Below are 15,311 nucleotides of genomic sequence, written 5' to 3'. Positions count from 1 at the left end.
ATTTCCAGTGTATGACTACTTACCTGTTCTGGACACATACACTGTGTCTTTTTTTTTTTTTTATGTTGCATCATGATGGAATGTGTGTGTGTATCTAAGCTTCATGTATGGAGGGGCATCTTCCTCTATTGCTCTCTGGTGTATTTTTGAGACAGTCTCTCATTGAACCTGCCTGTCTCTGTCTCCTATCCCCACCACTGGGGTTCCAGGTGCACACCACACACCGAGTTTTTTATTTGGTGGTGGAGATCCAAATTCATCTTTTCATGCTTATGCAGCAAACACTTTATCACCAAGCTATCTTCCCAGCTTCGTGAGTGGTATTTAGGAAGTGAATTTAAGTAATTAGCTATCAGTACAAATGACACAAGAGAAGTGACAGACTGATGGAATGATACCTTCCTGCTTTGCTATTTTTGTGGAAGCACAGGTGACAACAACTGCAACTGCCTCCAAGTGCACATCACTCACTCAGTCCTCGGTGCTCACCCAGGGGCCTTTTAGTGTTTTGTGCTACTAAGACCAGCAGAGGAACCTGCAGAACCACAGACTCTCAGACCACATTGCATCTCAGAATCATTAAATTGGTGGTGTGGCAACCATGTGTGTGTGTGTGTTCGTGTGAATTCAGATGCTCCTGCGTGTGTGTGGAAGTGAGAGAACAATTTAAGACCCTTATTTTTTTAGACAGGGTGTTTGGTTGGCTTGGAGCTTGCAGATTAGACTGGACTAGCTAGTCAGTGAACCCCAGGGATCTCTCTGTCTCTATAGTCCAGTTCTAGGATACCAAGTGCAGTGCCTAGCTTTTCTTTTCTTTTCTTTTCTTTTCTTTTCTTTTCTTTTCTTTTCTTTTCTCTTTTTTCTAATATGGGTTGAGTTCAAGTCCTGCTGCTTGTGCAGCAGACTACTTTTCCAACTGAGTAGTCCCCAGCCCCAGCTTTAATCTCACAGATGGCTTCAGGGGACAGCAGAAGTTGAGAACCAGGGGGTTTTGTTTTGTTTTCCTTGGGGGGGTTGTTCATTGTGCGTTCCAGATTGGCCTCATGTTTATGATCTCTCTGCCTCAGCCTTTCAAGTGCTGGAAGTACAGCCGTGGATCACACGGTCCAGTTGATAAAATGTCTCTTCATTGGAACAATGCCAATATGAAAAACAATTGAAAAAGCAAGTGTTCTTTGCATTTGGGAAATAATGAAGTTTGGGGGTCTGGAGGAAGTTTCAGAACATAGCAAACGCAATACTGGGGTAGACAAGTTTTGTGGGAGAACCAGTATTCCTCAGTTTTTCTATCTTATGGTGTCTTTGAATGAATTCTATTAGTAACATGGCCCAGTGATTATTAAGTTTGCTGTTGTTACTGTTGGAGACTTGGATGAATGAAGCCTTATGCCTGAGACTTCTAGAATCTTAGGGGAAACAAAAGAGATCTGTGGGAAACACATTTGAGTTTGCCATCAAGTGGGCCCCTGGTTTGACATCTTGATGCCCTCAAGGCATGTCCTCATTGCTTCATCTGATTCACTAGGATTCCATCTTCAAGACTTACTGAGTGGATGCTTCAATACTCTGAACATCAGTGGAAGTGTCCTCTGAGGTGGAATGATGGACAGTTAGCTTGCCAGAAGCATATGTGTCTAAGGGGGAAATCGCACTGCCTTTTCATTTTTTGTTTATCTGTGTAGCCCTGGCTGTCCTGGATCTCAGTCTGCAGACCAGGCTGACCTCGAACTCAGAGATCCACCAGCCTCTACCTCCTGAGTGTTGGGATTAGTGTGGATACCACCACAACCAGCTGCATTTTCATTCTTTGTCTGAGTTAACATCTTGATTTGGAATTTAACTGTGGCATGGAGCTCAGCTCACCTTCAGAAGGGCTGAGGACTGATTTAGTTCAGATGAAGATGTTTTACTTCTTTCTGCTATGCCTAGATTAAGACTGCCCATTCTGCAAAACCTACCATATCTGCAAAATGCTAATGCTGAAGCCAACCTCTTGAGAAGTCATAATTCACCTTTACCTACTCCTCATCCTCAGCCCATAAGGCCAAATCTTTCTTCGCATCAACAGCTGTGCTGCTCAGAGACATCTAGGACAATGTGCTGGGAGTCACCTGAGGCTGCACCACAGTGGAGGCGATTCATTCTTGACTGCTGCCAAGCTCTGGTTACAAACTCATTGACTACTCAGTTCAAAGCACAGCAGTTCATAGAGAACACCACATCTCTTGTTCAGTTTGTTACCGTGCTGGCATAACAACACATCAGCAAATTCAATGAATCTGTGGTTAATTAAAGAATTAAAGAAGAAAATGGAAGGTGGTGATTTATGGACAGGAATATCAAAATCAGAGAAAAACTGATAGAACATTTAGAAAATCAAGACATCTATTGAATAAAACGTTTGACAGAAGTTTAAGCTTCCTTGAGAAAGATCATATAAATATTTGGATTCTCTTCTTGTTTGTTACAGTTTTCTTTTTCTTTCTTCTTTGAGACAGGGTCTCTCTATGTAGTTCTTGCTGTCCTGAAGCTTTTTGTAGACCAGGCTGGTCTTGAACTCATAGAGCTCCACCTGCCTCTGCCTCTCAAGTACTGGGACTAAAGGCCTGTGCCACTACCACCTGACTAAAGTTTTCAATATTTTATATTTGACACCTTAATATCTTGAATGTTCTGTGGTAAAGAATGAAGAATGTGGTTTCGCGATCTAACTAATCAAGTTCTTTAAAATTGTTCATTTATTTAGAGATTGCACACATATAAGTGAGTACATCATGGTACCAGTATTGATGTCAGAGAACAATATGCGAGAGAGTTGGCTCTCTCCCTCCACTGTGTGGGTCCTAGGGACATCAGGCATGGTGGAAAGACCCTTATCTGCTGAGCCATCTCCTCCATCCTACTTGGCCAATTTCTGTATATTTTTCACCATTTTGAAATTGATTGATTGATTTTTTTTATGCTATGCTGTAGTTGTTCTTGGGAGTCATACTCTTCTGATGACTGTTGTAAAAACTCCATCCAGTACATATTTGTCAAAATGTGAAGGTAAGAGTCACTACTGACACACCCATTTGAGATCTGGCCAATCATTAAGAACTTTGAAGCATTTATTGTAAGATATCAGGGAACACCTATTCATCCCATATAAGACATGGAAGAAACAATTGTAACAAGTCTAGCTGAGTGAGTTTATTGTGGTTACTTATAGGAGCAGGGATGATTCACTGAAAAGCCAAGAATGAGTGCTGACTCAGGAATACTGCATCCCAGGAGCACCAGCAGACTTCAGAGTTGCAAGAAGCCTGGCTAGTGAGAGTCTTGACTCCCTAGCAACTGCTATAGTCATGGATAGTCTCAGACTGGCTTTGGGACTCTTTATCTAGCCATTCTTGGACTTGCCAGTTTTGTTTACTTGAGTCTCATGAACACCCTCCTCCTCTAGGAGGATGTTTCAGTTTGCTACAGAATAGCAAATGGCACTCTTTTGACTGTGGTAGATAACATCATTTGATTAAACCCTTAGAATGATTGTGTGCTCACATCTGCTTTAGGCATGCGAATACTGGGGTGAGTGTCATCACTTGCCCAGGCACACACAGCCCACACGGTATGACCCAGAACCCAGACATTCACCGCCAGCTGCTGTATTCTGCCAGTGGACTTTCCTGCTCTCGAGTCATCCGAGGGCCAGAGAGTGGAAGCTACTTAAGAATTCATTCTTATGTTTGGCATATCTTACTGCTCGGAGCATTCCTTATGCTTCTCCTCTCTGTGTGACCCATTTGCTGTGCAAACACGTCTGCCCACTGCTTGTTATTCACAGCTTTGTCATCTATGGTTTTAGTTACTCATGACCAACCGCAGCATGAAAATATCAAATAGAAGTTCCTGGAAACAAACAATTTTTAAGTTTAAGATTGTCTGATCCAGGCATCGTTGTACCTGTCTGTAGACCCAACACTCTAGAAGCAGAGGTGGGAGGATCTTTGCAAGTTCAAGGTCAGCCCGGTCTACAGAGTGAGTTTCAGGCTATCCAGGACTATATAGTGAAACTCTATCTTAAAAAATCAAGAGAATGAAGTATATATCCTCTGAATAGTATGTTAAAATCATGGGCCATCGTGACCCATCTTCCCCATGAGTCATCCCTTTTGTTCAGGATATCCCACTCAGTATTTTGCCTGCTCCATTTGCCCATTAGTCACCTAGTAGCTGCCACAGATTGTCAGTCCCACAGGCTCAATGTATTACAGTCCCTCTGTTCAAGTAGCCTTGATTTTACTTAATGTTGGCAGGGTGGAGAGGTCACGAATCAAAGAGCTGGACTGTTACTTTGTTGGGTGCTCCTATTTATTGTTCACTCATATCCAGCACCCCAAATTCCATGTTCGTCTCTGGTTCTTCGGAGACATGAAAGATCTAGGTAGTCTCAGTTAAGGACAATACATTGCAAGATCTGTGACTTGGTAGAAGTAGCTGCAATGCACACAGTGGTCTCTGGTGTGTCCCTGAAGATTGTAAGGCGGTGTGATCTGAGAACTTGTTTGTTTAATTATATAATCCCCCATATTCTAGTCAGAAATCTGGATACAATAGCATCACTCTCTATATCTTTGAGTTGAGTATATGGGTGAAAGATAAATGCGTATATTAGAGGCAGAAGAAAGGACACCGTTTCCAGAAAATAGGGTGATTGCTGGCAAGTCATGTCATCATTCTTGGGAGAAAAAAAAACCAAGAACAGAAAGTCCATTAACCTTAGCACCAGACAAGAATAAAGAGCAGCTAATGGGCTTCAATAAGTAGTGAGGAGAAGAAAACCAGGCAGGGATGGAGGGGACAAATAAAAGAAGCCAGAAAAAGTGCCCCATTAGGGGGCAAGGAAAAGACCAGACAGAAACCAACCAGACAGAGGGCAGCATCTGGTGGCAGTGTGCCTCATGCTACCCTGTGACATTGCAACTCAGATCAGTGACTTTTATACTTTTATATAATCTTACCTAGTGTGTGTGTGTGTGTGTGTGTGTGTGTGTGTGTGTGTACATGTGTACAGGTGTCTATGTGCATATGTACACACCAGTGTGGAGGCCAGGGAACACTCTCAAGAATAATTTCTTAGGTGCTACCCACTTGTTTTAATTAATTAATTTAAGATGGGTCTTTTATTGGCTTAGAATTTACAAAGCAGGCTAAACCGGATGGCCAGCAAGCCCCAGGGCACCTCCTGTCTCCACTTCCCCTATGCAGAGATTACAGAGGAGTCACTTGGCTTCTACTCAAGTCCAGCAAGCGCTTTGCAACCTGAAAAATCACTCCAGTTACCTGCTTCCTTCCCTTTTAATAAGAAACAAAGTTGGTCCACTGAAAAGGGCTAATAGAAATGAAAGGTGACCAGTAGTGTTTCGATGACATGAAAACAGTTGTGTTATTTAGCTATTTTAAAAACTTACAGGAGTCAGGGACACTCTGATATTCTGCAGCACATTTTGTGGCTGTTTGAGAAGCAGTTTATTAAAGTAAAATCTCAGTGTGTGGAGGCACCCGCCAAAGCATTGCAAACCTGCACGCTTCATATCAAGGTCAGCTTAGGGGCTGTGTAAAACCCAGAGGCACAGTCATGCTCTCAGGGATTTGAGATCTTGAAAGAACGTTCTCTTTCAAGATCTCTGGGGACTTTCTGGTCACACTTTGCTAGGCAAATACTGCCCTGATAAAGGTGAACTGTGACCCTAAAACATGTGCAAACTTAGAAAGAACTTCTCTGGAGGCAGTTTTCTCTCATAAAAACCCTTTATTTGCATACCAGGAACGATAGTTTTATTTTTACTTTTCTAGTACAGTAGCTGTATGCATCTATAGTTGTAGTTAGTGTAAACTATTTGTTACAAGTCACTAGAACTCTAACCAGCGGGGTGGATTTAATAAAGATAGTAACTAGCGGCCCAGCCATCGAGTCTCATTAGAGCATAAATCAAAGATCAAACTAGTGTTGTCCTGCAACAGTGTCCTGGAGCCACGAGAACCCGAGACAGACACAGACAGGATAGCACCCATTCAATAAATTAGGTTCTAACTAGAAAAAACACCGTAACGACAGATGGTCTAGAAGCACAAGAGTAGAGAATGAGCTATTTACATAGATTACTTTTTGCCAAGGCAATGTCAGCTCTCCCATCCCTCCTCGGTCGTCCTACCCTTGTTCTAATGAGTTTCTTGGCTCAGTGGAAAATATGTAAGCAACTCATCAAATGTTTGTCTTCCAGGTCCTATGTTCTCTAAAACTTCGTGTCAAACAAAAGCATCTGAAGGGTACGTGTCTACCCTGCTAGGAGCAGTAACATGGATAGTAGCATGGATATTCTGCACTCAGTCCCAGGAATGACATCTATGATCATGCTTTTCCAAACCTGATTTGCACTTCCTTAGAAAGTCAGGCTGTGAGTGGATGGATTCTCATTTGTAACAGGCACAGAGAGTATACATCGAGACTGTGTTTGTCCTGAGAATGTACATGTTGTGGTCTGCAACTTAGGAGCCCCAGTGTTGTGACTGGGCCCTGTGCTCTCTGGTCATTTTGTTTTTAACATTCTTTTTTTTTAAGGCTTGTTATGACTGCAGCATTAATGAGTAACAATGCTGACATCATTTCTGCCAAAGAAGGGCTCTGTGATGCGTGGCAGCAAGGACCATAATTAAGATAGTGCGGTAGAAAAAGCATTGGGTTGGTACATGTCTGGTGTGATGGCCTGGAGTGCATGGGTTCAACATCAAGCTAAGGATTTGTCAATGACACCTTCTTTGATTCTTGACTGTTTCCTTTTTGTACTTAGAACAACTTGAAGTTGTTTGCTTTGTTCCCCTTCTAGAATATAAGCTCCAGGAAGGTAGAGTTGTCATCTTTTCCCTTGTTCTTCCCCAGTGTCTAGAACACAGATTCTAGTGTCTTGAAAAGTGCCTGTCCATAGCATTCTTAATTAAAATCTTGTATTAGCTAAATGAATCAAATCATTGAGTCCCCTGGCCTGCCCAGTGTCTACAGCCTATCTGAAAGCCTTCACCCTGCTGTGAATCTGTGTAGCTGATATATTTGTGCTTCAGGGTAGAGTATGACTTCTGGGTGCCAGGTACACTCTGCCTACCTCCCAAGAAGGAGCCATGAAGAGCTGACGTTGCTTGACAAGAAACAGGGCAAGAGCATTCTAGGAGTCAAATGGCCAACTCTAAATTCAACCTTTTTCCTACCTGCTCTCCCTACAACATCTTTGTGAGACCAAAAGCTTAAAAAAAAAGTTTCCAGGAGAATTTTCTCTTGGCAGTGCCAGTTAGGTAAGTCAGCAAAACATGATCAGAAAAGAAACAAAACAAACTCAGTCTACAAACAAAACAAAACAAAACCAAAAAAGCCAAAACCCCGAACCCTAAATTAAAGAAAAGCAACATGTGAAACAAAGGGAACTGGTGGGCGGCTGAGGTCCTCTGCGGGTTAGGACGTCTGGATGAGGAAGGAGCGTAGGTGAAGTGATGCGGAGAGGCTGACGGGATAGGGTGGCGCTGTAGGGGCGGAGATGGCAGAGGACCAGCTCCTCTCCTCTGTCTTCTACCGAGGCTGGTGGCTCCATGCTGTCCCTCTTGGACAGCTAGTGCCTTCCGCAGCATACCCTTAGGCTATGGAAGCTCTGCTGGAGTAGAAGTCGGGGACCGGAAGCCCAGTGTGGAGCGTGACCTGGGGAATGAGACTGTGAGCTATGCAGGACGCTGTGCTTACATTGATCTAATCACAGTGCGGGGTTGTGTGCCCTCAATTCGATAAGGGCCCATTCACTTCTCTTGAACATCTATCCTAAAGACATTAAAGGGACTTCTAGCGGGATTCCAGCTGCAGTAAGAGCCGGGCAACGATGGTGGGCCTCCAAACCCAGGAGACACAATCCCTACTTCTTTAAAAGTATTCTGGGAGACTGCATTTCTTTTGACTGAAGACAAGGCACTTGTGTGTAGGTAGTGAAGCCTTTGGCCTACACAAAGTGACCACGGCCCAAGTCTATGGACAAAGAATATATTAGCTTGTTCATGAGTTCCAGTTATGGACAAATCTTTCTGGGATTGAACAAAGGATTTTTAACAGAAGAAACATGGCACTTATGCTGTTGTGCCAATTTCTAGGCAATCTCAAATTATGCTGAATAGCTATGGGAAAAGACTAGAAGCATCTCATAAAAACTGCCACTTTCTCCTTCTTGTCCATACCATCCCTGTCAAGAGTCTTTGTTTAAAGATGCTGTAACATCCTTGAAAGCCTGAAGCATGACTAGAGTGGTAGTCTTTGGAAGGGAAATGTCTGAAAAGGTAGAATATTTACAATGAGTTTTTTCTTATATTCACTTCTACGGCAGTTTAAGCTTTCTGTCTTCTGATGTCAGGCTGGCCTCTGAAGAGTTAAATTTCATCCCCAGACAGTCCCACCTACTTGCAGAAAGCCAGAAGGCAGGGGTTGCTGGGTTGTAAACAGTTTTACTGCATATCCTCATAGACTGTAATTGATGTAAAAGAGTTTCAAGGCTGTGGCTGTAGGTGGAGGTATGAATCGTCTACAGGATTTTGTTTTCAAGTCCTATTTCAAGGCTAGTGAGGTGTATGTCAGGTAATGGGAGGACCAACTCAGGAGGGCTGTGAAGTCCTGGATTCTAACAGTGGTCGGCAGGACCACCCACACTCCTTGCAAGCTTTGCAACTCCCCTCTACTGCTCCCTGCCCCAGCCCACTAGCCTCTTTGCTGTTCTCTGCCCAACCTCGTGCCTTAGAAACTTGTAAGTTTGGGAACCTCTACCCAGCCTACCACCTTCTTCCTTCAGGATTCAGATCAGCAGTGACCACAACAAGGCCAGCCCACTGGCCACCTTGCTTAATAGTGGTAACTGGAATATAAGCTTAGGGAGGGTAAGATTTGTATCTGTTTATTTTCTCTCTCACTGATGACTATCAAATATTTACAACAGAGCTGGCATATTACAGGGGCCCTGTTGAGTAAAGGAGTGAGAAGAACCTGTTGTTTTGTATCTATAGGAAATTGAGAGTAACTGTGCTTCCCAGCCAACAGTGCAAGGCAGAGTGAAGGAGAGTGAAGCCTCTCCCGCCTTCTGATAAGGGTCTAATGTTTGCTTTTCTCGGGCATTCCTGGTGCTCCCTAGGAGTCATCTCATTGGCTTTCATGTCACTCTGTTGAAGACATTCAGCTCTAGTTAGAGATGAAACTAGAACAAAGCATGTAGGGAAGGGGAAAGGAGGCCTGTGTTTCCTGTGCGTGGGTGGCAAGGGCATGAGAAGGGGTCCGCTGGTGTGCAGTCTGCACCTCGGATCAGCTTCCCTCTTGGAGTTCTGAGGATTTTACTGCCCTGGGCAGACTTTGAAGCAGCAACCTGAGGAAGCTGCCCTTAGTCCCAGGGCCCTGGTGCTCACCTGCACATTTCTGTTCAGGCTGACAGCAGGAAAGAACAGGCCCTCCACGTTCTCAAATGCGATGGGCCCTTGCTGCTCATTGTTGATGAAAAATGTTAACGTTTTCCTATTTAAGTCGAGGAGGACTCCAATGGTGGCCCCTTTTGTGATCCCTCCTTCAGTTCTGTGGGAAAAGGAAGAAAAATGGAGTCTCATTAGCTCATTGCCATTCTTAAATCTCCCCCTGTCGGTTTGTCGAACTTTTCTTTATTTTTGCTTTTGATATTTGGTACCGGGGATTGACCCTAGGGCAAGTGCTCTGCCGCTGCATTTATCCCCAGTTCTCTTTTTACTTTTTGAGACAGGGTCTTATCAAATTGTCCAGGCTGGCCTTGAACTTCCACCACAGCCCAGGCAAGCCTGAAACTTGGCAATCCTCCTGCTGCAACTTCCCAGGTAGATAGGACTATAGGCCCGTCCCACCAGGCCTTGCCAAACCAGGATTTTGTAACCTGTTTACATTTTCCCCCCAGCTCAGCTTTTTTTGCACTTTTTTTTTTTGAACATAAAACTTTAAAGCCTTAGATACACTATATACTATTTATATTTGGTGTATCCTTGCTTTGCATATGAAAATATGATTTAGATTTTTTTTTCGAGACAGGGTTTCTCTGTATTGCTTTGGAGCCTGTCCTGGAACTCGCTCTGTAGACCAGGCTGGCCTTGAACTCACAGAGATCCACCTGTCTCTGCCTTCCCAGTGCTGGGATTAAAGGCATGCACCACCAACCCCCAGCTGATTTAGATTTTTTGCTCCCCCGAAATTTCCACTTCCCTGTGGAGGCAGCCACCCCTCCTCGAAGTCCCTTATTTACTGTGCCTTGCTGAGAGTGAACTGGTACACATGGAATCTGAGCTGTAACAGGAGAAAACTGACTACAGAAGCCTGGGCCAAAGTAGCCTTTCAGCTACTCCAGCACATCAGCTGCATTTTAGATTTTGCATAAATGGTGTGAATGTAACAGCATGTAATACAGAATGACGTAATCTGAAAGTCAAAATAAAAGAGCGTTTACTTAGTTGGAGCCCGGAACATATGCATGGGCTACCAGACTCAGAGCCTTTTGTTTCCCATTCAGTGGTGAAACACACTCTGGAAAGATGCTAGTCTTTGGGCATGTTGAATTAGAAAGAAGGCATTAGAGTCTTTCTGTAAAAATGACAGCATCGAAGGAGATGCTTCCCTGAGACATACTACAGGGAATACAGTGATTTCCAGGAACCCAAGTTCAGATGTCATCCTACAAAGAACTATGCCTTCTGCTGCACTGATGATTTCACAGAAGGACATTTAGATAGGGATGGCCACACCTCTCTTCCCTCCTGAGTTCGAGACCTAGCAACACTGAACTTCATCTCAGCAGGGCACAGAAATGTTACCCGGCTTCACTCTTTTCTCCTGCATGCAGAAGACAGACTGGAAACTGCCACAGACAGGCTTACAGACTACATTGACAAATTCGTCAGCAACAGCACAAGGGACATGCAGCTTGCATGCAAGCAGATGTGTTCAGCTTCTGAAATGTGCTTTTCTGCATCGTGTGATGTGCTGATCTTATTTAGTCCGTTACTCCAAAATCATGGGTCTAAACAAGTGCATGGGTGATGGTATCAGGAATCTAGTGACAGAGTTCCCCCAAATGTCAATCACTGAAAATAGCTGCTGTCTATATCCTGTCAGATTTGATATCAAGATATAAACTCTTTGTTGTGTTCACTTCAAGGGGTAACCAGCAAGATATACACGTATGGAGCTGGACAGAGTGTGTCTGAGGGCCAGGAAGCGCTAGGAGTCTACTGGCTGTCAAAGGGTCAGTGGCTAGCTGCCGGAGAAGCCGAAATAGAGAAGTTATTATTCTGTCCCTGCTGGGACAGCTCTTCCTTTGATCTCACTGAACACAATGGGTAGTTTTTTTCTTTTTTCCAGAAACTCCAAAGAGAATGTATCCTGGGGCAGTGCTTGAGACTAAGACAGACCAGTGTCCATGAAAAGACACCTTTGGTCCAGAAAATAGAAGAAACACTTCTGAAGAGAACACAAACAAATGGGAAAGGAAATGATGTATTAAGTTAAAACTGTCTATACTTTGGTGGTAGAGGACATTTCTTAAGGAGCTACTGTATCATCTTTCTTCAGCAACCTGGGTGTTGTGATGCATACAATAACAAGTGAGGTGTTCAAGTTTAAAGCTATCCACAAGGGCATCCCTACCACCAAGTTTAGTTAATGGCTTCTATTCTGAGAAACAGTACTGGTGATAATGACAAAAGAACAATGGCTTCTATTCCCAGGTACTTCCAATGTGAGGCATTTCTGCAAATCATCTCATGTACTCTTCAGACCACTCCTGCATGGAAACATGATTATATGAATTTGGAGGATTGACAAACCAGGATTCAGAAAAAATGAAGTACCTTGGCCCGAACTTTGCTGGTAAGTTCCAGGTCTGGGCTTTAGAACCTGGGTTATTTGTCTATAATGGATACACCTGGGGGTTGTCTTTTGTAGCCCTGGGTGGAATTTAACAATAAAGAGCCAAGGAGAAGGAATACAACTCTTCCTCTATGCAATGTGGAAAGCAGGAGAGTGGACCACAGCTAAGAGATGAAGACCACATGCCCTGCTTCCTAATGCTGTCTGTGTAATAGGCTGTTGAACTAGGGCTCTCCCTCTTGACCCCAAGCCACCATGAAGAAGGCTTGGTGTGGGGCTGCAGGGTACCTGTTGGTGTGCGAGTTGTTGTGCATGAACCAGCTCCGGTTATTGTCCACATACATTGCCCAAGCTTTGTCGTCCTTTCCTAACATCACATCCTTCATGACATCGATGCGAGCCACGCCAAATGCTGGATCAGGGTGGTTGTCATAGCGATCTATGGTTAGCTCCCAGTAGTGGACGCCCTTGGAGAAACCAGTTTTCCCCAGCACCACCCGGTCATCGTAGCTACTGCAGGTCACTGTCAGGTTGTCATTGGAGAGGATGATGTCCGAGTGTGCCGAGCCAGGGTCAAAAGCAAACCAAGCCACTGAAAACAACAGAAGGGAAGTGAGTTATTAGGATGGCCTCAAGGATTGTAGCATGCTTTTGGGCAGTGTGGCACGTGGTGTCACGTTTTCATGCTGCCATGCAGGAAGGAGGTGTTTGGGGCCAGTGTCACCATAAGGGAACAGATGGGGCACATCCTGGGAGTTGATACTCTGCACCAGGAGTGGACAGAGGGCACATGACCCATTCAGCAGGGTTTACCTGGCTTAGAGTGCACTCCCAACCAGTTGATCCAGGAGTGAAGTGGCATCAAGTCCCTTCACCTGGTGACTGGCAGAATAGTGTACCAGAGACATAAAGGGTGAGGGGGTGTGCTAGGATGCCTGTGTAACCCTGAGGCAGGGAGGCTAGGTCTATAATCCTGGATGGAGGAGGGATAAGACACACTGAGTGAAATCAGGAAATACGAGTAGGCGAAGTATGGAAAACTTCGTATAGGCTTTCACACCTGCTCACACAAGCCTTGAAGCTGCAAAGCAACATGAACTAATTTTCATGTACAACTGTGACTTGGGTGTAGGACAGATTGCTTCCTTTGTAATTTGTAGATAAATGTCACTTCTAAAGCCGACGTCTAATATACATTGTGAGAAGCAGTTTGGACATTAGATGGAGATAGGATGAGTTTTTTTAAAATTAGTTAATTAATTTTTTAATAACATACACTCTGTTCTGCCTCCATATATGCCTGCATTCAGAAGAGAGCACCTGACCTCATTACAGATGGTTGTGAGCCACCATGTGGTTGCTGGAGATTGAACTCAGGACCTCTGGAAGAACAGCCAGTGCTCTTAAACTCTGAGCCACCTCTGCTGCCCAGGATGAGGTTTTTGGATACACTCTGCCCCAATTTCTGCGTATTGCCTATAAAGAGCAGTCTGAAGAGGTGAGAGTACTCATGTACTGAGCCTGTAGCCACTTCACATGCACTGTCTCTGCTATTTGTAAAAGAATAATGTTATTCCATACCTGCCAACAGCTTTTTAATGTCAACTGTTGTCATTCCAGTGAAAGGCATGGGGGAGAGAAATAGGAAGCAAAATTGACATTGACAAGAAGCATGTTTCTTTTGATAGACTAATACCAACAAGGGCTCCACTGAGAACATTACATACACAACAACAGCCAGCTGACTTGTGCCTTGACTGACATTTAGTGCTCGTAAAGAGTACTTTGCATTGATGTAGAAGAAAGGGAGGGGCGGTGAAGGATATAATGTTAAAAAAAAAAAAAACAGGCATTTTTCTAAGAAATTGAGAAACTGTTATAATGGAGTTCAAATGACATTTGGAAAATTTTATTGACATGACAAAGCTGCCACCATTTATTTTGCAAAGGAATTGAGCATAGCAGTCACACAGGCAAAAGGTAACAATTACAGTAGGTATACTTGCCTAATTGAGAGTAAGATGCAGATTGTGTCTCAAAATTGCATCCTATAAAAAGATACTACACATCAAGACTATGAAATGACAACCAGGTTGATAAAAGCTATTTGCATTCATTTAGAAAGCACAACTGACTATAGTCCCCCAGAGGCCTGATTCATGAAAAAAGACAAAAAACAAAAAGCCAAAGCCCATTTTGTGTTCCTTTTCTTTTCTGGGTATAAATTGCTTTTGTGCTTTTTCCAAACATGAAGTTCATCTTTTTCCATCTCTGCAGAAGCTTTGCCAATTGACTGTAAATGCTGCAGCTTAAATTTTCATTATCTTCCTGGTTTAGTTTTGTACACTAACATTTACAACCTGAGGAAGTTGGTTGTTTTAAAGATGAGAAAAACTTACCCAATAGAAGTAGAAAAAAAAGTCACCGGGTAGTGATAAGCCTGCTCTGTGGCAATAGTTTACTGATTTCCTACTAGTTTATGGCAGAAAGCCTTTGTTTGCTGCGATGAGCAAATAGTCCACATATAAAGAATTGTGGAATTTAATGCACCTGCTAATGGATGCCTTATAATTAAAAGTAGCAGGAATTGAGTGTTGCACAAACAAAGATTATTTATTTTCTGTCTAAGCTTGCTTTGCTACGGCAGCTCTTCTCACCTGAGAGAGGGGAGGAAGGCTGATGTGGGGCAGGACATGGGCTCAGATCTATATAGGAATCACTTGTGAGACTTCTACTCTCATCTTCCCTAAGGTCTGGTTGAGGGGGAGGAAAGTGATTCAGCTTAAAATGTCCACAGATGTGTGACCTACAATTTCCAGTGACGTTGAGGACTAGTCTAGGAATTGTGAGTCTCTTGTGGAAAGAACCATGCAAATTTTCCAATTTAGTATTGTCCTAGTAAGCTGGTTTCTAAAACAATTGGAAGGATAAGGCGCTGACTTGAAAGAATTTTACAAGAATTAATTAGGTGACTTACTATAAAAGAGCACGGAGTTAACAATTTAAATATTGTCACCTTCCCTTCCTTAGCTGACTTTATTTTGGGGATACATTCATTTCGTTCCAGCTCATGGCTGATTTTTTATGTTTAATTTTTGCCAACTGTCTGGTTCCTCATTATGAGTGAGAGCACAGTTAAGTATGGAACATAAAGAATTTTAAGGCCAAATCTCATATCCAGGTTTGGAAATAAATTAGTGGAATCTAAATAGGGCTTTCAGATTTTTTAAATGAATCATGCCTTGTGGAGTCTTTCCAAAAACAAATATTCTGAACTCTTTTTCAATAATTCGAAGACAACATCATACATTTATGATTCAACAATACAACTGGAATGAGTCTATTAAATACACCTGCCAAGCATCCGTACCCCACATTC

At 43.3% G+C, this 15,311-nt stretch overlaps 1 protein-coding gene across 5 annotated transcripts in view; it reads right to left on the bottom strand.

Moving 5' to 3' along the window:
* Nucleotides 1-7,663: 7,663 nt before the first annotated feature.
* Nucleotides 7,664-15,311, bottom strand: part of LOC100765785 (E3 ubiquitin-protein ligase TRIM9) — a 99,796-nt gene continuing 92,148 nt past the window's right edge. For 3 of the 5 annotated variants that reach the window (XM_035445277.1, XM_035445278.1, XM_035445280.1), the window contains 5 exons: nt 13,939-13,980; nt 13,514-13,537; nt 12,275-12,524; nt 9,460-9,622; nt 7,664-7,726 (listed from right to left, as the gene is read on the bottom strand). In XM_035445277.1, coding sequence (XP_035301168.1) covers nt 7,664-7,726; nt 9,460-9,622; nt 12,275-12,524; nt 13,514-13,537; nt 13,939-13,980 — 542 coding nt within the window. Of the gene's footprint in view, nt 7,727-9,459; nt 9,623-12,220; nt 12,525-13,513; nt 13,538-13,938; nt 13,981-15,311 lie in introns of all 5 variants that reach the window. The other 2 variants (XM_035445276.1, XM_027418193.2) reach the window with 2 other exon arrangements.

Source organism: Cricetulus griseus, chromosome 5, assembly GCF_003668045.3.
Source record: "Cricetulus griseus strain 17A/GY chromosome 5, alternate assembly CriGri-PICRH-1.0, whole genome shotgun sequence".
Lineage (NCBI taxonomy): Eukaryota > Metazoa > Chordata > Mammalia > Rodentia > Cricetidae > Cricetulus > Cricetulus griseus.
The sequence above is the reverse complement of the archived record's forward strand: the minus strand, read 5'-3'. Positions and strand labels throughout refer to the sequence as shown.